Raw genomic sequence first — 25,539 nt, 5'->3', positions numbered from 1 at the left:
TCTATTAATTTTTACAGTTAATTTTCAATTTTTTGGAGAAAATGGCCAAAACCCAACTGGGTACCCATGAAATATATATGTATATATATTGAGGTTACATTGTAGGAAGATACAAAGACGCTCTATATATGTACATTGTATCAAATCAACTAGTTAGGAAAGATATTTCCTATATATGGAATAATTTTCCCTTGTATAAACTTTTAATAATTCATTTTTGGAGCTTAAATTTAATCCCAAGCAAACACCACTTAAGACTGCTGAGCTAAGAGGTTGAACAAGGAGGCATGTAACCCGATAGTCGGTGGCGCACACTGGTTGCTGCCGTTGTAAATATATATGATAATAAATTAATTAATATTTTTCCCCTTGGAAACGTTAAGAAAAAGGAAAAGATAAAGCTTGGAATGTGAAAAGGAGACTTTATTCGGTTTAAAAAGGTTTCAATGGGAGGTGAGTTTTGGGCCTACAAGTCTGGACAAAAATATACTTAAAAAAAAAGCAAAAGATAATATCATATTACTTCTAAGTTTCGGAGAGAATGGCCTAAAACCCAACTAGGCAACCATGACATATATATAGATAAATAAAATAAAATAATAATATATAATGTAAAAAATATACTTTAAAAAAGTAAAAGATAATATCATATTACGTCAAAGTTTTGGAGAGAATGGCCTAAAACCCAATTGGGAAACCATGGCATATATATATATATATAAATAAATTAAAAAAATACTTAATAAAAGCAAAAGATAATATTATATTATTTCAAAGTTTTGAAGAGAATGGCCTAAAACCCAACTGGCCAGCCATGGCATATATATATATATACACAGACACACATAGGGTGTGTTTGTATCTTACCTCAAGATATATATATGTACAGTGAATCAAATCAACTAGTTATGAAAGATATTTCCTATATATGTAATAATATTCCCTTGTATAAACTTTTAATAATTCATTTTCGGAGCTTAAATTTAAACCCAAACAAGGCCTAGAAGAGGTTGAACAAGGAGGCACGTAACCCGGTAGTGGGCGCCCACTGGTTGCAGCTGTTATACCATTCTTCACAATAGGCTTCCATGCCAAAACTCTTGCGCCTCTCTTGGTGGCAATGCATGAAACCATACTCCTATACGTACAAATGGCTAATAAGTTTTAGGATTGAGGGAAACTTTCTTTGGCAAATACGTAACGATTATTCATCTTATTAATGATTTTTTCGTATCTAGTAGTATGCACCTGTATTATTTGCAATGAATCTTATCGCGAGCCATCCATTTTTAAAAACACCGATGGTGTTCACCAGAGGCGGGTTGAAAAAAACTCAATTTTGTTGGCCATGACACCAAGGACAAAAAATAAAATCTCCATTATACAGATCAGAACGACCATGGAGTCGATCCCCACATTTGCTTTCCTAACATGGAGTGCTATTAGTCACTAGTTTAAATGGCGTCAACGTCAACGATTGGAATTATTGTGAACCACGACATTTTAGTGGGACCCGCTCAGCCTGGGGGGATGAATTATCACTTTGTCTGAATCCCAAGCATATATGTATAGAAATTAGGAAAGCTTTGGAAAAAGCTGGATCTACCGTGTGGCCAATCTCAATCCGGTTGAAATCATGGAGAGGGATACAGCCACTTCTGGTGGAGAATCCGGGGCAGACTATCAGGTGTTCTTGAGTTTTAGAGGACCAGATACTCGTCGAGGCTTCACCGACTGCCTATATCATTTCCTGACGAGTGCTGGGATCCGCGTCTTCAGGGACGACACGGACCAGCCTCTTGGAGCAAAGATTGAGAAGATCTTGGATGCGATCGACTGTTCAGTGATAGGCATGCCCATCTTCTCCAAAGAATATGCGTCCAGCAAGTGGTGCTTGCGCGAGCTCAGAAGAATGGTGGAGCTCAAGAAGACAATCATACCGATCTTCTACGACGTAACACCGAACGATGTCAAGCTCAAGACAAGCTTATATGCCGATGCCCTCGAGGCGCATGCATCGACGGCTTACCAAAAGATAATGCAGCGGCAGACGGAAGATCTGAGTTCTGAGAACAAGGAAACAAAGGGTGCGGAAACTGAGTCTGAAGAAGTTGAACACTGGAAAAAGGCCCTTTTGGAAGTTGGAACTCGGTCGGGACGAGAATTAAGACAAAACGGGTAAAAGTTTTTCCTTTCAGAATTTTATTATTTAATGCTATATTTTCTTCAGAATTATTCCTTTCTACTATCCGATTAATTCTGTATATGCATATTATCAAAACCGATCAGTAGTGAAAAATAGAGTTAATTACTTAAAAAGGCAGGACCTTCGTATGTTTTCTTAAATAGAACACGACTTTTAGAATCTAGTACAAAAATGTATTATTTTTATACTTTTTTCTAAATATAGTACGACCTTCGAAAAATAATAAAGAAAAACACGACATTTGTAATTTTTTTTCCAAATATAACATATTCCTTAAAAAATAGCATAGAAAGTCACGACTTTCTAGTTTAATTGCGATTTTAGCACGACGTCGATTATTCTGTTAAATATAATAGTAAAAGCTAACGGAACCATGCGACACTCCATGATTGGACGAGTGAATCCCGCATATTTTTATTTAATTAAAAATAATTCTAAAAATTTAAAAAGGAAAGATTTTTTTTTAAAGAAAGGAGTGAAATCGAAGGAAAGGGGGAAGGGGCTAGCGATTATGGTTGCGATTGGGCCCCCACCACAGAAATATAAGGAGCCTCGAAATTGGGCATTTTCAATTCCAACCTCCCAAAAAAAAATCCTCCGATTCATTTGAATCCCCTTTATTTTACTTGGCGTCCACTCGTCCAATAATGTGCCCATGTGACATCGTTAGCTCCATGACAGTGGTTACCGTTTGACAGAATAATTGATATAGTGTTATTAATTGATTTTTCAAAGGTCGTGCTATATTTAAGAAAGAGTGCAAATGTCATGTATTTCTGTAATATTTTCTAATGGTCATGCTATATTTTCTAATATTGTATTTTCCAATGACCGTGCTCTATTTGTCATATGCCTTTCTCTGATATTTTCTAAGTGTTCAATAATATGTTTTAATGGCAACAAACAAAATTGTTATTTTAGGTTTCACCTGTTTAACGTTGCAGATCACATTACGAAAATGTTGACAAATGGTGTGTAGAGTGGTGACACACGTTGTCACCTGAAATCAAAGAGGATTCTAGGCTAATTTGCACCGGTTGAACTTCCATGCCTATTACTTCTTATACCGATAAGCTTCCTTTATAACCAAATATATATATATATATATATATATATATATATGTATATTAAGAAAACATCGCCCAAAATATCATATAGATATGGGATTTTATCATTAAGAAAAAACTAATAATTTATCACAATCGAAGCTTTTCTCCTCTCTCAGATAAGTTTTATAGCTTTTGCATTTTTGTTTTCAATGATGCTTGTCAATTATCTCTAGCTGATCTTTCAACGCTTGAACTAACTCCTACCAAGCAAATGAAAACGGTTTAGATTAGTGTATTGCTTATCAGTGAGAATTTAGAAATTTCACATGAAAAAAATAACACTACAAGAAAAACTCCTTTTAGAAGCAATGATATTTGCTTTCAAAAGCCATTTATTTATTTCTAAAAGTATTAGAGACAAAAGAATAAATTGCTTCATTTACCTGTGTCGTTTCAGATCTATAGAGGCAAATTAACAACAATTAATAAAAGTCACTAATTCATACTTTTCATGTTAATTAAATTTGTCTCCAAAAGAGATATAACAACAAATTATGTTATATTACTTAGGACAATTGTAATTTCGTCTATAGTTTTTTCAAAAAAAATGATGGTAATTATATTTGACTGTTATATCTATAATATTTTTATATAGTGACTTGAGGCAAATTAGAAATAATTAATAAAAGTCACTAATTCGTATTTTTAATGTTAATTAAATTTGCCTCCAAAAGGAGATATAACAACAAATTTTGTTACTAAATTTATTAATTAGGACAATTGGAATTGCCTCTATAAAGTTTTTCCAAAAGAAAATGATGGTAATTATATTTGACTATTACTCTCTCATATCTTTAAATTGTGACTTGATCTAGACTTGAACCATTGACTTCTAGTATAGTATTTTCAGTCTCACGCCTTTTCCATTTCGCCACCAACGCATATTAGAATTGAATTGCATTTAATTTATATGTAATATTTTTGTCAAGACTCAATAAATATGTGACAAATTTATTTATATAATTATTTAAATTTAAGAATATAATTAATATGCATATAATATTAAGTCAAACATTGTGCATATATATATATATATTGTTAATTTTCAAGTGATAAGTTGAAGATTGTTAAGTTATCAAAAAAATTGTGTGATAAATCATATATAAACACAATAGATGAAGTAAAATACACAAAAAGAATGCTAATGTACTAATTTATTTAATTCAAAATCTGCATAAAGTAATTCACATCCATAAATAAATTAAATATATTTTCAACTTATGTTGAGAGTAATTTGAATATCCTTTAATTCATGTTTAATAAATTATTTATTTTAGGTAAAAATAATCCATCAAAATTTTAACATTTTATCTACTTACTATGTATGTAAAATTTCTTAAGTTTAAGGAAAATGAGAATTAGATTCAGAAAAAGTTGTATTTTACCTCTAAAAGTATATATTTGGGGCAAATAAAATTGGATTTAGAAGCAATTAAGTGTTTTGCATTATAATTTTTTTTATGGTAATCCAAAAACATTATCATGTTCAACTAATTAATCATAAACGTACCACATATGTGGTCAAACCTCCCATCTAGTAAGATAAAAGAAAAGCAAATTTGTAATTATTAATTATGACACACGGCACCTCAAATAAATATATAGACTTATTAATTTCATCATACTAGATAAGACTAGGGAGATGCCCCTACTTCGTGATGGAGTCTATTAATCATACTTTAACTAGTCATATAACCTTTGGGTGGGTCTTTGCATACTTTTACTTTTTGTTGGAACTTTGTAAATTAAATTTACGAATTCCATAAGTAATTATAGTGGATAATGATAGAGGAGATGAAATATCAAGAAATGTTAGAATATTTCGAAGTAATACACATACATATAGACATATATTTCAGGGGTAGATGTTGGAGAGGTCAGCCTCGATCTTGGACTGATAGTCATGAATCGAGTTGAAAAATCTGAATATCAAAGAGCAAGAAAAAGCGACTGATAGACGGATTCAAATATATATATATAAATTTTTATATCCATAATAAATAGGGTTAGAAAAGTAATTTTATATACGCTATAAGTTCATAAAGGTAAATGTCTAAAAAAATTTAAATGTATACACAATTAGAACAAAATTAGTAAATACATATAAATCATTAAATACTTAATAATTTTATTATACAAGTACATTCTTGATAAAATATATCATCTCAAAATTTATTTATAAAATAATTTATTAAAATAAATATCTAAAAAAACTTTTCAACATAATTAGTAACTAAAATAAAAATATACTATATGCAATAAGTAAGTTAAATATTAAACACTTTTGAAATAGTAATAATAGATAAATCTATTTAAAAATTATTAAAAATAGATGATTTGCACTTCTTTTTTTTTTTACAGACTAAATTAGCTAATGCATATAAATCATTAAATACTTAATAATTTTATTGTACGAGCACCTTCTTGATTTAAAATATATAATCTCAAATTTTATTTATAAAAAATATAATTTATTAAAATAAATATCTATAAAAAATTTTTGAACATAATTAGTAACTAAAATAAAAATCTACTATATGCAGTAAGTACATTAAATATTGAACACTTTTGAAATAGTAATAATAGATAAATCTATTTAAAAAATATTTAAAAAGATGATTTGCACTTCTATTTTTACAAAATACATGGAAGTCATTTATTACAATTTTTTAGAATATCATATTTAGGAAAATGTAATATGTTTTCTAAGTAATATCATTTTCTTCATCCATATTTGGTATTATAACTCATTTTCAATTATTCTGAATTTGTTATTGTATGCACTAATATTTGAATGCTTTCAATTTATATATATATATATATATATAATTCAATTAAAAATTCAATTGTGATGTCTAAAATTTTAAAAATCCATCTAAAAATAACCATTCTAAACAATAATCCGTGCATCGTAAGGGTAAAGAAGCTAGTTAGAAAATGTAACAACATGGGTTATTCGTTGATCTACGAAACTCAAATGGACAATCAATGAGAAATTAGGGAAATGCTTGAAATTCCTAGGTGGAGGGCTCTTGTTTAACAAACAGAGGCCTCTCCTCATATGTGGTTTATTAGTTTACTTACATATAAATTTAGTTGAAATCTTCGGCCCCGTAATTCAAAAAAAAAGAAGAAAAAGAAGGCTTGAAATCAAACCTCAAACGATATATTCAATGCATGAGAAAACGTTTGAAGTGAATTCATGAAATTAAATACATACATCCGATATTATGACGCATATTAACTTGCAAAAATCTCGAGTCCTGAAAAGTTACAAATAGTTCTTGGAATGTGTGTTTGTGTTAAATTATTCTTTTTCATGAAAGTTTAATTTTATTATTGTATATTATATGGCAATCATTTCATTAGAAACATTTCTAAATGTAAGTAACTTAAAATAATTGAAGAAAGTTAAACATTTAAGATTGTGTTGGCTTAGTGCTATCAAATTATTAAAAAAGAATAATATGTTACCGAGTCAAAGTTTTTTTTTAAACTGTTGAAACATTTTTAGAGAAAAATATGAGAATAAAAGTATCAATAATGAGGTGGTGTTAAAATGAGGAGGATCGAACAACTAACCAATTATTTAAACAATTAATTTGTTCAAGGTAGGAGAAAAATATGATAATATTTTCAAATCTTTTGGATTAAGAAAATAAAAAAGTCGTTATAATATCACGTGGTTCTCTCATAAATTAACTTGAGACTAATTTTACTATATCATAGGAACTTTACCATTAAAAAATTATGAAGAAAATTGCATATAGTCATTTATCGATTTAGATATACAAAATTCAAGTACTCCTCATATAGGAAAAAGTGATTTTAATACTTAAATTTAACACGATACTGAAAAGAAAAAAATAAAATATGTTGAATTTAACAACAAAATGGACATTTACCTATTTTTATATAATTCTATATATTCCTATTATGAAAGTTATTTAAGATTCAACAAATTACCTAATGATAATATTCAGTTTGGTAGTTTCATCCATAATGATGGCTCATGTGAAAATGAAAACAAAAGAAAGAGAGAAGGTATTGATAATAAAAAATAGGAAGAGAGAAGAAAAGATGAATCTAACATACAACAAATAAAAGGAAAAAAGAAAAAAAGAAAAAAAATATAAAAAAGTAAAAGAATAATAAAATGAGAAAATTTGAATAAAGAGTTTCAAACACGAGACAATGGCACAATTAGCTATGTCTCTAGGACTACAACATCAATAAACATATGCTCACCTTTTGTTTTATTTAAATTTTTTTAAATTACTTTTGGGGTTTAAGAACTTAATGCAAGAATATGAAGAGTCTATTACTAAGAGACTCTTACACTTGTGAAACTGCTAATGCCACAAAATATTGCCACACAAATCGTGACCTCCTATTGCACGATATCGGGATGCCGAAATTAAATACCTATAATCGATGTTGGTTTTGGTATTAGAGTTGAGAGTTGAGTTGAGTTTATCTAACTATATATATATATATAATTAGGTTGTAATGATTGTGTTGTTGAATTATGAGAAAAAATGTGAAAAAATAATGAATAGTTGAAAGAAAGTAATGATTGTGTATTGAATTGTGAAAAAAGTAATAAATAGTTGAGATAATTTAGTATTAAAAATTGAATTGAATGGTAAAAAAATTGAAGAAAAAGAGAAAAATAATAATTGTGTTGTTGAATTGAAGATAAGTAGAGTAGAGTTAAAAAATAACTATAAAACCAAACGGGTGGTTAGATGTTTATTTGATTTCCCATTTCGATAGACTCGGAGATTTTAGATTTCCTATCATGACTTTTTCGTTTTTAAATGACATTTCAATTTTTATAATAGGTTTGGAGAGTTTTGTATCGCAATTACGTCGGAGGTTTTGACGAGATTGAAGGCAAAAGAGAAAATTATTACTGGCCAATTGGTTTCAATGACTGACCAAGTCGAAGCTGTAATGAAGTTATTGAATGTGGACTCTCCAGATGTACGGTTTGTTGGAATCCATGGGATGGGAGGTATTGGTAAGACAACTCTTGCAAAGTTGGTCTTCAATGAACTCTCATGTCGCTTTGAATATTGCAGCTTCATCAATGATATTCGAGAGTTATCAAAAGGTGAACCTACGAAATTGCAAACAAAATTACTTGTTGATCTTCTTTGTAAGTTTCCAAGCGTTTCTGACAATGAGGATGGTGTTAAGAAGATTAGAGAGATGCTTCGGACCAAAAAAGTTCTTCTCGTTCTTGATGATGTGGATCATACGGAGCAGATTGATAGACTAGCTGACAATTCTAGTTGGTTTGGCTCAGGAAGTAGGATCATTATTACGACAAGAGATAAGAGCACAATTGAACGAGATCCATCGCGCAAAATTATGCAGTTTGAAATGATGGAAATGAATTACTACCAGGCTCTCCAACTTTTTAGTAAGCAAGCGTTTAAGGAAGACTTCCCTCCCACCGATTATCTCGATCTTTCAAAGGAAGTTATCTCTGTCGTTGGAAAGCTTCCTCTGGCTCTTGAGATTATAGGTTCACATCTTCATGGGAAACAAAAAGATGAGTGGAAAGAAAACATTAGAACATTGGCAAGAATACCTCACAAGAATGTCCAAAAGAAGCTGAGACTAAGTTATGACTCATTAGAATATCGGGCACAACAAGTATTTCTTGATATTGCATGTTTTTTCAATAACAAGGACAAGACAAATGCGATGTACATGTGGGAGGCTTGCAAGTTTCATCCAGAATCAGCTATCGATGATCTTGTTTCCATGTCATTGATAAAGATCATAGATCATGAGACATTCTGGATGCATGATCAACTTCGAGATCTTGGAAGAGAAATAGTTTGTTTGGAGAATTTCATCGATTTTGGAAAGCGTAGTAGATTGTGGGAGCACAAGGAAGCCATTGCTATGCTGAAGAGAAGAGAGGTAAAGTGGCTATGAAAATGGAATATCTTATCTTATTTACACTAGAATGCATGGCCATTTAGTTGCTTAGTCTTTTTTTAAGCCTTTTTTTCCCCTTTAAGATGCATGCATTTAACTTTTAATTGACCTCAAATCAATAAGGTGCAAATTTATGAAATTGTTTTAACTGAATCTGCATAGTTTATGTTGGCGGTTTAACGATGCGTTACGTGATTCAAGCCATGTAGATACAATGCTGAATATGAATTTTCTTACAAAGTAATTGACCGACCTTGCTCTTGGTCTTAATGATTAGCAGGGAACAAGAAAAGTTCAGGCACTTTGTCTATCTGAAGATTCATCTTTCTTTGGATATGAAGAATTGCAATGCCTAAGAAATTTGAGATTCCTGGAATGGCATGGGATTAAGTTTCAGGGAGACTTGAAGCATGTCTTCTCGAAATTAATATGGTTTTCTTGGTATGTTTGTCCATCAGACTATGCGGCGACCAGTTTGAATCTTGAGAGCCTAGTCATTCTTGAACTCTCGAGGAGTAACATCAGTGAAAACTGGGAAGGATGGAGCAAGATAAAGGTATATTAAGTCATGCATGTAATATTTACATATTATGATTATTAGAATTTTACTTGTTCTTAGAGGGGTCTCTCCTCCGTGAGTTAACATGTACTACCGATGTGTTTTTACATGCAGGTGGGAGATGAGCTAAAAGTTCTTGATCTCACAGGGTGCAAAGAATTAACTCGAATACCTGACATCTCAAAATACAGGACTTTAGAGAGATTGATTCTCGAAGATTGTGAAAAGTTAATTGAAATTGATGGCTCTATAGGCAGTTTAAAGTGCCTCAAGTTTTTGAATATGAAGGGGTGCCATGCTCTCGGTAGTTTTCCAGAAGAGTTGTGTTCTTTAGATGCTCTTGAAGTGATTATCATGAAGGGGAAAGGTGGGAATTTCAGCATACCGGAACTAATCGGGGATTTAATATCTCTTACGATCCTTGAAATAGTTGGAGTACAAATTCACGAACTTCCACGCTCTATTGGCAGATTGGGGAAGCTCAAGCGGCTAGCCTTATCCAAGTGTACTGGCATAAACGAACTTCCTGGATCTGTTGGGAGTTTGGATTCATTAGTGGAGTTGGATCTTTCAGAGACAGATATCGAAAGATTGCCCAATTCCATTGAAGGATTAGCGATGCTTCAGTTCCTGCACCTAAATCGCTGCAAAGAGCTAATAGAGCTTCCAGAGTCAATCGGAGATTTGAAGTCATTGACTGAGTTGGATTTATCGTGGACCAAAATAACCGACTTACCTGAATCAATTGGACAGTTAAGAGAACTGAAGGTGCTAGGAGTTACGCATTCCAAGATCAAAAAGTTACCCAAGACAATTGGGAGAATGGTGAAACTTGAAGAATTGCATGCTAGTGAGTGCCATTCGATGGAAAAAGTTCCGAGGAATATTAAAAAGTTGCCTCGTTTGAGAATCCTCGACTTTTCAGGTTGTGACGCCATCAGCAAAGTTCCTTCGTTAAGTAAGGTTTCTTCATTACAAACACTTCGTTTGGAAGGTTGTCACAAACTCAGCAAACTACCGAAGCTTCCCCAAAGTCTAACTACACTGAATGTGGCTTCTTTGTCGTTGCGAAAACTGCCTGATTTCTCAAAGCTAGAGAGGCTGAATTCATTGAGGTTATCTGACCGTAGTGACATCCACACTCGAAGCAACTTAGAGAATTCAAACCTGGAAGGGATCGAAAAATTAACCAAACTGTTAACGCTGCATTTGAATCTCTCAAATCTCACCAGTATACCGACAAATTTCAGTAGCTTCACTCATCTTAAGGTATTAGTTATAGCGTGTTGGGGTGTTGATTACCAGGTTCCGCAGCTTCCACCAACCCTATCGCATCTACGCCTTGAATACGTTGACGTCGAGACCAAATTACCCTGTCTCGTCCACTTGAAGAATTTGGTGTGGCTGGAGTTTGTGAACTGGTCAGTACAAGATGGATTACAAAGCCTTGGAATTCAAGAGTTACATTCATTGGCTTTTTTCTCGATAGCATCCTGCGGCAACTTCAGAACTCTGGAAGATATCAAACTGCCAAAGAGCTTGGAAAAATTGTGGATAGAAAACTGTAATTCTCTCGAGACCATGCCTAAGCTGTCAGAGTTGCAAAATCTTAAAGGTTTAATCATGTCAGACTGTGAGAAACTTACTGAGATATGCGGTCTAGGGGAACTCCTATCATTGGAAGAATTAAGGATATATAATTGTGGATCGCTCGGGACTATATCTGACTGGTCAGGCCTCCGAAATCTTAAACACCTGAATATATCGAGTTATCCGCAATTGACTGAAATACCCGGTCTGGGAGAGTTAAAATCCCTGGAGACTTTATGCGTAACCGGTTGCTTTTCCTTAAAAAAGTTAAGCAACTTTTCAATGCTAATAAAGCTAGAGGAGCTCGAAATTTATGATTGTGATAACCTCAGTCTGATAGAAGGCCTCAACAACTTATCTTTGAGAGTACGGGAAATACACTGCAGTAGGAATCCCAAAATAACTTAGGTTCGGGGAGTCATCTTCTTGTGTAGCTGGTAAGACTGCCATTTCAAGATATGTATATTTCACGTTCTTTCTTCTCCCTTAAATTGCTACTCTTGTCGTGTCTTTTATTACCTATTTATAGAGGTTGTGGGCTCTGTTCTCAGTATGAAGAGATTGAAGATAATGAACTTGGGATATTTGAAGGCTACTGACATAGCAGTTCATTGTCTGTAACTCAGCCATTCTCCTCAACCATGTGCGAACAAGATTGTATTTCCTGAACTGATGAGTTGCTCTCACGAGTTTATCCCAATCTATGCTAAGGTACGTTTTAGCCTTTCCTGAGATATCTCCAATGGTTTTCCTGCATTTTTGCGTTCCTTGATGCACTAATTAATTTATTAGTTATATGTTTGATTCATTCTTTTCAGATTCTTGGAAACTGTTCTGATGGCCTCGTAGGGATAAGCTAGCGATTTATCACTGTATGAGGAGCTCATAAGCTAGCTTTAAAGACGCGATTGCCATGATTTGTATTTAAAAGCATTTGGGACCTTTAATAAGTTAAATAACTAATTCCTTGAAATATAATATGTCGAGATGCTCACTACCATATCTAGTTCACTACTTTAGCTAGTTAAATGCGCATATATCGACTGGTTTGACAAGGCAAACGTACCTCTAGAGCTGCAATACGTAGTATATAGTGCAGGAGTTACCATCTAGACCTCACACTAAGACTTTCATTATCAAAGCACTATTTGTTTTTCAGCTAAAACATTTAGAAGTACACTCTATCGAAGCTTTCTACGCCACTGTCCTGGAGACCTAGCTCACAGATGATAGTACACATTAGCAATTCCAACTAAAATGAGAGTAAAATCATCATAGTTGCATCCACTTCTAAGAACTTCCATATTCGACTCAATGCCCTGCACTTTACTATCCATAGTTTTAGCACCCCATTTCGGTCCATCGGCTCCCGAGGGCAAAATCGTCATTTTTCCAATTTATTACCTTTTCCTTAAAAAAAATGAATAAATAAATAAATAAATATAAATAAATAAATAAGTTAAAAAGAAAAAAAAATTCTTGTGCAGGCCGGGCAGCGCTGCCGGCTGCCTGTGACCCAGCCGGCCAAATTTAAAAAAAAAAAAAGATTCGGGCAGGCCGGGCAAGCCGGGCAGGTCGGGCAGGGCCGGGCAGCGCTCGCCGGCTGCCCGCGATCCCCACCGGCCCAGGAAGCCCCAAATCGCGATTTCCGCCAAATCGGCCGAAATCTTAACGGAAAAGGGGATGGAATTGAAATTAAATGGACAGAAAGTTGATTCGGGAGAGGAGGAACAGAACCCAGAAAAAAGAAACGGAAATTTTGCTCTCGATTTGCTCGATTAGGAGATCGATTAATTTCGGGAACCGTCGCTGGAAAATCGCGATAACTCCCCCGATTCCGACTGATTAAGCGCCGGTAAGGTCCCAATCGACCATGGCGAAACATCGGCGGTGCCCAGAACTATCTCCCGCGTCCATTCCGGCCGTCGTCGCGGCGTCCAGGGGCGAGAACCGCCGCCCCCAGCCTCGTCGCCGCCACTCCCCCCGATCTCGGCCACCCTTCGGCTAACGGGCCTCGGCCCATTTCTCTTTCTTTGCAGGCTCGGCCCATTCAGGCCCAACGAGTTCCAGTCCGGCCCAGCTTCTCTTCCGGGCGGTTTCTCCTTTGGGCCGGCCGGTCCGATCCGACCCGATTCGTCCGGCGATTTTTTTATTTTACAGAGAAGTCCCTCAACTTTCCGGAATAGGTAAATTCTCGACTTAGTGGCATGATTAGGATTCCTTTCCTGAATATTCTTGCTTGCTTGATGGATATAATGTGAAATGAGTATTCTTGGGTCGCGTGGGTGATTGGATTTGTCCCGAACTCAATTTTACGAACTTTCTGTTTTGTCACATTTCAGTCCAGAGGACGTATTTTATTTTTTTGAGATCTGCCCCGAATTTCAAAATTATTTTCAATCAAGTCCTGGTCATTTTATTATTTTCCAATCAGTCCTTGGATTTTTCAGAATTTTTCCAAGAATCCCAAAGAACTTTTAAAATTGTTTCAGTTTAGTCCCGGGACCATTTTTCACCCTTTTCAGATCTGCTCCAAATTTCAAAAATTCTTTTCAATAAAGTCCCAGTCATTTTATTATTTTTCAATCAGTCCTGAAATTCCCAGAATTTTTCAAGCATCCTAAAGAACTTTCCAAGTTGTTTCAGTTTAGTCCTGGGGCCTTTTTTTTGTTTTCAGATCAGTCTAGATTTTCAAATTCATTTCAAATAAGTCTTAGGACATTTTCAGTAATTTTTTTTAAACAGTCCCCATTTTTAAGAATTTTCAGATCAGTCCCCAATTTTTTAGAATTTTCAAATCAGTCCCCAATTTTTTTCAAAAATTTCAAATCAGTCCCTGCTCTTTTAAAATCATTCAATTCAGTCCCCTGGACATTTTCTAAAAATATCCGACCCTTTTCTACTTGGATCACCCACCGACAATGTATGTGCCCCATTTAAATATTTCATTTTTGTAATTATGTGACCATGTCGGAAATTAGAGTTTATCGGGCGGTCAACTAATGGCTATCTCGACGGCTCGAAATCCGTAGACTAAAGCATTCGGCAAGTTTTTAATTAACCTAAAATTCTACATATGGGATTATCGGGACGTTAAATTTGGCTAAATGAAATCACTTGATTTCTTTAATTGGATCGCACGAATTGATTAATAATTTGTAATCGCATCGACAGTTCAAGAACTGTTAGTCATGCCCTTTTCAAAATTCACAATTTCAAAAGCACCGAGATACGTACAACGTAATCTTGATTTTCATGCACACACATATTTACCGATTCAAGGGCATGATTACCGATTCTTGTTCTGCCTTAATCTTAGCGTAGGTTTGTATTTAGAGCGGGTTGAAACATGGAAAAACGGATTAATTTCAAATTCGGCTTAAATCAAACATGGGCAGTAGTCAAATAGAGGGTTAGGTTTTTGGGTTTTAGGTGAAAATACTTTTAATCTGTAAAAGCCATATTGTCGCGATACAGAATAATCTAAAAACAACCCACACATTCGAGACTTGACTATGGACATCACGTCTGTCGGGTCCGTTAAAAATTTAAAATAATGCCGAATGCCACATACCCTATCCATCATCCCTTTGTTTGTTTAAGGTAGGATTTGTATGTCAATATACCTCGGTTAATAATCAATTAATTCACGTAAATTCGACGATAACAAAACTCCGTTGTTTGTTTATTTGAGTTTGCTTGTTACGTTTTTACAATTATTTGTTATGCATATCGAGCCCGATCCTTTAGGACACGATCACGGGGTCCAATGCCCCCATACACCGAGTGCGCATTTAATTTAATTTTTGGTTAATTTTCCAAAACTATACGGTGAGTATGAGTGAAATCATGGCTGAATGCGAACCGACAGGGATTTAGTCATTGTAGCTTTTTATTTTTTATTTATTTATTGGAGAGAACAATGTAAGGTTTTATATTATACATATATTCATGTAAAATCCCGGTCGGAGAGTGGACGGTCAGAGTGTTTCTTCGAATTTACGGTGTCAAAACGCATAAAATGAGTGGAACTTAATTAAGCGGTAATTAAATTAAAATGACAAGCCTAGACAAGCTAGAGTACCGAAAGGGCGTGTGAGATATAAGTTCACACGTAATAAAACCCCCGAATTCGGAATTTTCGGTTCCGTACAGACCATTGCCTTAGTATTTTAGGTGTACCCCGTGCCCCTAGACTTGGGTAACTTGCCGGCCCTCGACTTTCAGGTCGTAAAATGGCAAGTGGCAACTCCTTCTCACGTGCATCCGTCGCGCGTCCCCGGGAAGGTGGACACTCCCAAGCCGCGTTGCATTTAGGCGAGCGCGTACGTGCCCCGACGAGACGAAATTCGGGTGCGCACACATAGCTTTCAAATTGCTCTCGGGTGATTGAACTGCCTTATCTGCCAGTACCCAAGATTCAAAATGACCCATGCAATTCATAAAACCATCCAATTGAGCAATCAAGACGATCTCAGATAACTTCTTGTCCTCATCTGTCATCTCAGATGATCGAGATGTTTCTTCTTGAGGACTAGAAGTCTCCATGTTCTTGAATTCTTCTCATTTAATGCTCGGAGCTTTAACACTGCTTCCTTCTTGTTCGTGGACAGTAAAAAGGAAGAGCTTGACTAGCATGAGCAAAACCTTACCTGGATCTTGGTGGCTCAAACCATGCCCTAAGCTTTTCTACGAACTCCTATCCTCCATCTGGATCTCCGCTACATCCCTAGTTTCATCCACGGCCTTCCTATCTTCTTCAGCTACATGTCGATTAGTAAATTTGGTCAAGTTGCCATCAATAGTAAAAAATGATACTACTCAAGGCTTCCACTGATCTGCCAGTATAGGCCACCACCAGGGACCCCATTAAACTGTCATTAGAGCTCTTCACATCGAGTTTTCCTCTCTCTTGCTCTCCATTCTCATTTAGCCTCTTTCTTCTGCTTTTCTAAGAAGCTCTTTGCAGTCTCTGTCTGGTCTGGGGCCTATGACCTGAAGGAAGACCAAGCACCTGTCCACCCGAGTGTCGATTCTTGCCCTTACCTCATGATTGATTGGAGCACTGACTTCAGAAGCAGGACACCCTTGGTTGTCCTCCCGAAAAATTTGAAATTTTCGTGTTCTTTGACAGTTTTAGAGTAGTTTTTATTCGGTTTGCTTAATCTTTTTTTTTCGGTTATAATAGGAGGCTTATGGCCTAGTCTAAAGAAATTGAAAGGAAATCTAAATAAAGGGGCATAAGTAGTCCTACTGATGATAATCGAATCCGAAACCTCTAGGTTACCAGGCGAGGGTGTTAGCCACTGCACTACACTCCATTTCTCCTTTTTGCTTAATCTTGCCTATTCTTGACTGTCCTTCGTCTTGTCAACGAGAGAAGCCATCTCACTCCAATTCGCCCTGACATTCCTAAGCAGAGACTCAACCTTCCCATCAACTCTTTCATTGCTATGGATCGATTCAGAGAATTTGACTCCGGTCTCGGAATGAGCAGCTTCGGGTTCAAGATTTTCCTGATGACCCTGAAACTGCTGAAGGCATGAGATGCTGCTGATCGAACGAGAAGATATTGAAGTTGAACAGAAGGAAAGAGAGATCAATTAGAAATCAAATACATCTGATTGCATCTTTGCCAGTTTTTTGGCGACTTTAACTTTTCAACCCGATTCACCACCTACGTGCCCTTTACGCCCAATCATTCCGAAGAACACTTGCTCCGGTCTCCCGTCTTAACGCAGCTGCTGGCATGGAATTGGCCAGGGCCTTTTGAATTGAACTGCTTTAAAATGGGTTAGGCCCCAGGGTGGTGGTTACTTTTGGTGGCCTTTCTTTTTGGCTGGGGATTAAGCCTCGTGGTGATACCCGAAAAAAGGAAAGGACTATTGCGGTCTGGAAACAAGAAATGATTTGTTCACATCCTTTCCCGAGGGAAAAAAAAAAAAGGAACTGAATGCACGAACCGTATGTGAGCCGCGTGGTATGGCTCTTCCTAAGACCTTGAAGCCCACTCTCTAAAATTAGAAATTAGAAAAAGAAGGCATTTAGTACAAAAAATCCTTTTCCTACTTCGATTTCTTCACTTGACCTTCTTCGCTCATAGTAGGACCCTTTAGCTGATCAAGGCCATTGGTAGGTTTGCTCTCTTCCTTCAGCTTCTTGCATTGCACTTCCCCGATGAGTTCACAACACTTGACCAATCGAGCATCAATTTGTTCCTCCTCTTTCCCGAAGAAACAATTCAGCGCCTTGTTCCACAAGTGCGAGTCTCTCTTCGGAGTCCATAAAGCATGGGAGGCTTCATCATTGTCATTGGCTTGAATGGCACCGTGGATCACACCTTAGAGCCTTGTCTACATGCTCTTTTGATAGCTCCTGCAGTGCTTCAAGCACTGCTCGAAACCTGATTCCAAAAGCTTTTATAGTGGCCTTTTAAAGACAAGAACCAGAAGAGGAGAAACGAGGTTGAAAAGCAATCAGCTTCAGAGCCCAAAGAGAAATAGTTGCCTTAAACACATCGACCCATAGAGCTTCTGCTTCAAATATAAGATTGAAGGCTTTTTTCCTGCTAACAGAGCATCATCCGAAAGAAGGATGCGTGTTAATGCTCCATTTCACTGTGAAGTGTTCCGTCTAATGAATCAAGTTTTTAAATCATCGGCAAGAGAAAGGAGTGCGCTCTCACTTGGGCTAAGGAATTTCCTATTTTTGCCAATTGTTTAGGGAACGCTTCAGTCAGTTTTTTGAATTAACTTGACCTTAAAAGACGGACTTCTATGAGTACAACAATCATGAATGTTGTTTCTAGGCATCAAACATTCGATTAAGCTACAGCAACGGACAATTCAATGAATTGTTTCATGAGCTCTTGCGTTATGCGATTCGTGGACGATAAGCATTTATTTCCTCTTGGATATAATTACATTTTATTTTGTAGGCATTCTCTGAGTATGGAAATTATGTTGAAATTTTCATTAGATTGTAGTATTGAATTCAAGTTGCAGTATAATATTAGGTACGATCTCATATATATATTAATAAACAAAATAAAGTGTTGATGAAATAATATGAATAGATATATAGATAAAATATGCTGATAGTAGTCTATTTATACCTATTTTTCCTAATATGTGAAAATAGCCGAGGCGTAACATGTATTTGATTATTTCGTTGATTTCCTGAGTTTTTGGATGTACTGGTCCGAGTTTCAGGGGGTTGGCCGTGAGCATTGAGGAGAGGCCTGGTCTCATTGAAGCCCATATATTGAAGACAAGCCCAAGACATATAAGAACGAGGCCCATTTGAATAAGCCGAGTAAGGTGAGCCCATGTTGGAAATTATATGCATATATACATATATATGTGCTTGGGCTTGTACTTATTCAACAGAAGTGGAGAAGAAATATTTGTGGCAGCTGAGATTTTAATCTTGGAGATCAAGGAAGCAATATTTTCGTGTTATCTCGTGATATCTTCGATTTTAGACAGTTGAATAAGTCAAATATCTCTCTGATATATTTTGTTTTTTTTTATTTCTAGGTAGGTTAGGAGTTAATTTCTTAGTTTGATATTATCGCAATATCGTAATTATAAGCGTACCCATTTAGAGAGATTTATTAGGTTTTTATTGTAATGCCTATAAAGATGTGTCTTCTAGTTCGTTATTGGAGTCCCCAAGCAAACATCAATAGTACCGTTTACTCATCTTTTCATTGCCCGCGTTTCGTATTTACATATCGTTATTTTCTTACCACTTTACTTTTTCCTCGCACTTTTACATTCATCGCACTTCTTTTACCGCACTTTCAATTCCCGTACTTTTTCCTTCAATCAATTCCCCATGCATCAAAGTCACTCCCGTTCTTGGAGCTCATGGCGTTCAAGGCGAAGATTTGTCTACCTTCGGCAACGATGGCTGAAGACACTTAAGGATTTGTGGGTACACATATTCAAGTGAACCTTTTCCTATTGCAACTCAATCTTTGAGTTGTATTTGGCCGAGAGTAATAAGTAGGCTCACGGGCCACTTGTTTGTTTTCGGATTGGGATTTGGGTGTGGATAATTGGTAGAGAACTCATAACGGCTAAATCCCGAGTCGTGAACAAACAAATTTTCATATTAAAATTCACAGATAAAAAGGACAAGAAACCAATACTTTCTTCCCTTCTGATGCTCCACAAGACCTAATAATAATGATGATAATCCTAATATTGTTTTCTTGGATAAGTATTCCTAATGTTCTTATTTATATATATATATATATATATATATATATATATATATATATATATATGATGGATAGATAGATGTGACATGCCTAATGTGTAAAACACCAATAATCTTCTTTCGTCTCTTCAGGTTCGCAGAGTGACAATTTTCCCGTCTCAGTCCCTGTAATTTTACAAATAAATAAATAATATATATATATATATATATATATGATGGATAGATAGATGTGACATGCCTAATGTGTAAAACACCAATAATCTTCTTTCGTCTCTTCAGGTTCGCAGAGTGACAATTTTCCCGTCTCAGTCCCTGTAATTTTACAAATAAATAAATAATAATATTAAAAACAATTTACAGAGAAGAAATGATAATTTCTATTTATAATGTCTAATATGCACAAACAATGATCGAATTCTACATAGCAAGTGCTACCATAAATGAAACCGTGAGGAAAAGCCAACTCAGTTCGATAAGATATATCTCAAGTGCAATATAGATTTACGGATTAATGTATTATTAGGTCTCAAGAATACATTCCACAGTTTCGAAATTGTCAGATTTCCTTCCTCCCTCTTTGATAATATATGAACTTTCATTAATCGATATCAAGGTAGTATACATGTCAAGAGAACAAAAGGGGGGAAGCAATGGAAACATACACATCACATATCTGAGTAACCTGAGAGGTAATAACATGCAGAAAATCGTACTTTTTACAAGAGGGGAAAAGGAAAAGGGGTTACTAAAACATTCTCAGAATTCGGAACTCATCAAGTTTTAGACACGATCCAGCTCTTTGAGCTGAACGACTCTGAGTTTAACGAAGTTCAGTGCAGTCAATAATAAATAACAAATAATAATATCAATAACACTTTCGAGAAAAGGAATGATAATCTCTAATGACGTCTCAAACAGTGCAAGCAATAAACGAAATTCTACACCCCGACTAATACCATAAATAAAACAATGAATAAGCGCACCAAAACTCCATAGAGTAGATCCGAAGCGCAGTTAAGTAGTATTCTGAATGAATATCTCAGGTGTCAAGAATTACATGTGATAGATTCAAAATTTGTTAAATTTTTATTTCTTCCTCCCCTAGTTTTGATGAATTATGAACTTTCACTAATATATGTCAACAATACATACACAGTCACACGCACAGAGAAAAGGGAGAAAAACAAGGATAGAACATATATCCACAAATTAACTTGGTGGTGAGTCCAATTGTTAGTTAAACGAGTTCAGCACTAGCAATCAATTTTCGATCCTTGCTATCAGACAGTACGACACCTGATAAACATCCATATACATACATAAGTGTGTGTTTGTGTTTTGGTGTTTTGGTTCAGATTTTAAATACATATACATATATAAGGGTGTGTTTGTGTGTGCGCGTACTGTATGATGTTTGTATGCACGTATGTATATGGATGATACATCTATGCATTACCAGCGGAGGGTGGGCAGTGGTGGTGGGGCGTAGTAGTCGACTTGTCTGGTCAGTGGTCCGCTGATTCTTCTGTTGTTGACCGAGCTGGGAATATTTTCCACTTTCAGGCATTTCTTGTCTTCAGCGCTGTTTCCCATTTTTGGCTCTTCATAATGGCGCTGCAGAGTACTATTATGTTCGTTCTTATCAGTATTCCCTGTGCATCGCCATCGATTGTTTGTTAATTTGAGATATCACGAATTATATAATTGTAGTTTTAGAAATATCTTGAAACTAATTAATGTGAAGCTCAATCTGCAATTATATGGTTTGTCAAATTGAGTTCATACTTTGTGTTAGGAAGTGTTTCGATATTATTTGGAACAATTAACGATGTCGGTGATATTGCTGCCCCAATGTGATAGCACCTAGTTAGATTATATGGCGGTTACTTACTGCGCATTAATCACTTCACCTTGTACCTAACTAGGTACCGCATATGTCTTACCTGCCATTTACCTCTTTTTTTTTTTCATCTTTTTTGGGCTAAAATTTATGTTACAAAAAAATTTGGAGTTGTCTTTTTTGAACGCTCGGAATACATACTTCCTCTGTTTCATCTAAATAATTGTCAAATAAATATTTACCCTTTCTGCCGTTTCCCTTTTGGGGATGATGGTGTGGACTGATTCTACCTATCTTACTAGGTGCTAAGGTCAAATTTTCATAACCTAATATTTCAAAATTTGTTAGATAGACTTCGAAAAATTCTACGGAAGGTATATATAAGACTATATCGACTTATATCGTGAATATACCAAGTGCCTTCTAGTGGGTTTTCCGAATCCATACACTACACAAGCAAAGTTCATTCACTAACAATCACTAACGGCTTCATACTTTGAGGTTATAGTTAGCCAAGAAAATTTTGAAATCAACATAATTCAACCAATATATAATAAGATAAAAGGTCACGTGGTTTTCGCTATAATTAGAGACTGATACTATAGAATCATTTACCAAAAAAAAAAAATGATACTAGAGAATCATATCTGACAGGACCTAGAAGCAGCAGATAGGTTTGATGTTTATGCCGAAACCACTGATTCACCCAACTCGTACATTTTCCATGAAGAGAAAAGAGGCCAAACAAAGTTGTTTAAATCCAATCTCATTCGTAATAATAAAAACAAAATTACTATACCTACAATTACGCACTCAGCTATCTATGCTGTTATGATTAATCTATTCCGAAGGTAAATTACATTCCGTTTCCTTGAGTTATTACTAAATGATATTCTACCCAGTTTTGGATAGAAGAATGAAACTCCACCCCATTCTTGGCAAGAAATTGACACTCCGCTTTGGCGATATTGAATTAATATAAAAAAAATTCTTTTGGCCCTCATTCTTCAATCCTTTTTAAAATTTTATCCTATTTCATTTTGTTGCTCAAAATATCGTCTTCAACATGTCATGGTTAGTCTAGTTTAGTTATCCTATTTGACTTTCCATTAAATCTATTGACATGAAATTCCCAAACGAAAAATAATTTTAAAATTTAAGAAAATTTAAAATATGAAAACAATTTTAGGTACTTTAATGAGGTCTATGATAACTATTAAGCCCTTTAATTATTTGAGGCGAGGTATAGCTTCTGGAGGCCGCTCTCTTAACATCAATATCCAAAAGCAGGACCTCTTAAATATTAATCCCTCCCTGGATTATTATTACTAAAGTATTGCATACAACTTTCACGAGGTGATGGTGACTTCTTAGAATCACAAGTTTTCTATTTAATTTGCTAATATGGAATTTTTTTCCAGAATAATAATATAAGTTTTAAAAATTAATAAATAAAAATATGAATGATAGCAATGAGCAAAGGAGGGGATGGTGCATGCCACCACCATGGCAAAATAGCAAGAAAACATAGCTGGCAACGATCACTTGGAACGAGAGTGCGAAGGGATACCGACGAGCATTCACTAGTTGAATAGCCTCCCATCTAAACCATCAAGGGTCCCTTTGAATAGTTTTGTCGTCGACTTTGGACAAACTCTTAACATCTATTATAGTTTTTCTTTATTACAAAAGTATTCTATTAACAAAAATATTGCATGGTTATGGACATCTCTTGAGATTAAGATATCAAAAGTAACAGTTTAAGATATCATGGAAAGCATCAATTATTGTTGGGAGTTACTTTTAAAATTTTCAAAAAAGATATTATTCTTAAAAATAGTGTAAATCGATAGATCACTTGTAATTTAAACAATAAATTAAGGTGGACAAACCATGTAATATCAAGAATAAGATCAAACAACAAAAAATAGGATGAAATTGAAAAGCACTGAAAAGTTGAGACCAAAAATGAATTTTCTTATCGAGTCAAGATGGTCAATGGAATGGAGTGTCACTTTTTTTTTTCCAAGAATAGGGTTGAGTTTCATTGAGTAAAACCTTAAGGGAGGGAAGTGTATTTTACCCTAATTAAAATAATCAGGAACATGGTTAATTACTTCCACTAGCTAGGTGAAGCTACAAGCTAAAAATTCTATAAACTACTAATATTAATAAATTTGTTGTATGCCATTGCTTCCATTGAGAGCACTTTTGTTCCTTTTCCTTTCTTTTCTTTCTCGTTAATTTTTATTTTTGTGTTACTTCTTCGAATGTATAAGTTTGTCTTTTTTGGGGTGAAATATATAAGTTTGGCTTGAAGATGGAAATTCTCGCATATATCACGCATCGCTTTTACTATTGATGAGAATTAAGTACCCCTGAAAAATAAATTTGACAGCCATTAATCAATTATACAAGAACTTGTGTCCATGCTGCTCGATCTTATTATCCTTTCTTCTATGATTCTAATTAATGTGTATGTTAGACCCACGGACATATTCCAATCAGCTGCCCTCAATCCGTCAGTCATGGCTCCACATCGAATTCAAGCCCAAAGGCTCCTGCGATACATGAAAATGCTTCGACCAAGAACAAGGCTTCACAAGCCTTCACTCGAGATCTCTTGTATGTGAAAGTGAACCAAAGGAGCTTTCTCCTGTACTTTCTCTTGTATGCAACGCGAGTGGGCTGAAGAAGGATGCCGGCGGAGGTGGACGACAGTAAAAAGCATCTTGCCATAGGGACCTCGTGATTGGTCAAGGGAAAAAGAGAATGAAAGAGGCTGGCGCCGGTGCGAAAGTGAAGTGTTATAACTTATAAGCCCCAGCCGTGTGGGGCCTACAGTAGCTGCTCTGATCAGGTCAGGTCAAGTCTTTTGTTGACCGACTGGGAATGTTTTCCATTTTGGGCATTTCTTGTCTTCAGCGCTATTTGCCATTTTTAGCTCTTCGTAATGACCATGCAGAATACTATCATGTTTGTAATCAGTATTCCCAGTGCATCGATTGTCTCTTAACCTGAAATATCACGAAATTTGATTATAATTGCACCTTGCGAAATATATCCAAACTAATTTGAAGCTCAATTTGCACTTCTACAGTGGATCGAGTTGTGTTAGCATATGTTTTCTTTGAAATAATTTAACGAGATCGATGATACGGCCGCTCCCATTCTAGTAGAACCTAAGGTTATACGGCATTAAATACCGCATTAATGACTTCTTATTAAAGCTCGTTTGTATATAAAGGCACAAAAATAACCTTAGAAAACTTACATGGATTTGTTTAAGAGATTCTGCGCATGTTCCCTTTAAACAAGATTTTGGGTTCGAATATTGTGAATGAAGAAAATTTATGTTGGGAGAATTTTACCCTTTAATAAGCCGCCCCACCTCGATAGAATTAGTTGGGGATTTATTGTGCTTCCGGATACTAAGGTGTAAATTTTTTTTTTTGAAAGGGTACCTTATCCTTGTACGCCCAGCTATAATCCGTGAATATTTTTATATTCTCATATAAATGTCTTATATATATCTGTATAGCACTTACCATTTTCCTAAATTTCTTTTCATTTTTTTAAGGCTAAAACATATTACTACAAACTTGGAGTTTTCGTATTCGGCCGCTGGGAATACTTCCTCTTTATTCATCTAAATGATCGTCAAATAGAACCACGTTTTGTTACAAGGAATTAAAGGATATATTTCCCATTTGGAGGTGATGGTGTGGACTGATTCTGACCGGCTTACTAGGTGCTAAGGCCTAATTTTCATAATCTAATATTTCAAAATTGTCGCGACACTTCAAAAAGTTATGGGAAAAGTATATGAAATATGTATCAAACGATATCGACTTATCCTGACTATGCGAAGTGCCTTCTAGTGGGTTTCCAATCCATACACTACGTGTAAACTCCATTCCCTTACAAATGCGAATGGCATCATACTTCAAGGTTATAGTTAGTCAATAATATTTTAAATTTAACTTAACTCAACCAAAAAGAAAAAAGATGGAATTTAACTTGTATATACTAATTAAGGAAAAGCAAATGCGTT

General features: G+C 35.2%; 1 protein-coding gene across 6 annotated transcripts; it reads left to right on the top strand.

Annotated features, from left to right (window-relative positions):
- The first annotated feature begins 1,506 nt into the window (after positions 1-1,506).
- LOC116202866 (TMV resistance protein N) lies at positions 1,507-13,605 on the top strand. 6 transcript variants are annotated; one of them, XM_031534502.1, is made up of 6 exons: positions 1,516-2,178; positions 8,160-9,252; positions 9,548-9,826; positions 9,944-11,856; positions 12,046-12,130; positions 13,459-13,605. In XM_031534502.1, the coding sequence occupies exons 1-4, from the start codon at positions 1,637-1,639 to the stop codon at positions 11,825-11,827; spliced, it is 3,798 nt and encodes a 1,265-aa protein (XP_031390362.1). In that variant the 5' UTR covers positions 1,516-1,636; the 3' UTR covers positions 11,828-11,856; positions 12,046-12,130; positions 13,459-13,605. The 6 variants fall into 6 exon arrangements, with proteins under 6 accessions (XP_031390364.1, XP_031390362.1, XP_031390361.1 ...); XM_031534501.1 differs by lacking the exon at positions 13,459-13,605 and adding an exon at positions 12,238-12,419; XM_031534500.1 differs by having other exon boundaries at positions 1,519-2,178; positions 11,971-12,130.
- Positions 13,606-25,539: the final 11,934 nt, after the last annotated feature.

Source organism: Punica granatum, chromosome 4 (assembly GCF_007655135.1).
Source record: "Punica granatum isolate Tunisia-2019 chromosome 4, ASM765513v2, whole genome shotgun sequence".
In the NCBI taxonomy this organism is placed as follows: Eukaryota; Viridiplantae; Streptophyta; class Magnoliopsida; order Myrtales; family Lythraceae; genus Punica; species Punica granatum.
The sequence above is the reverse complement of the archived record's forward strand: the minus strand, read 5'-3'. Positions and strand labels throughout refer to the sequence as shown.

Bases quoted from the DNA above. Each gene is read 5' to 3' on its own strand.
- LOC116202866 (XM_031534502.1), top strand. From the start codon at position 1,637: ATGGAGAGGGATACAGCCACTTCTGGTGGAGAATCCGGGGCAGACTAT. The intron at 2,179-8,159 runs GTAAAAGTTTTT...TTTTTATAATAG, and splicing joins CGAGAATTAAGACAAAACGG to GTTTGGAGAGTTTTGTATCG. The intron at 9,827-9,943 runs GTATATTAAGTC...TTTTACATGCAG, and splicing joins AAGGATGGAGCAAGATAAAG to GTGGGAGATGAGCTAAAAGT.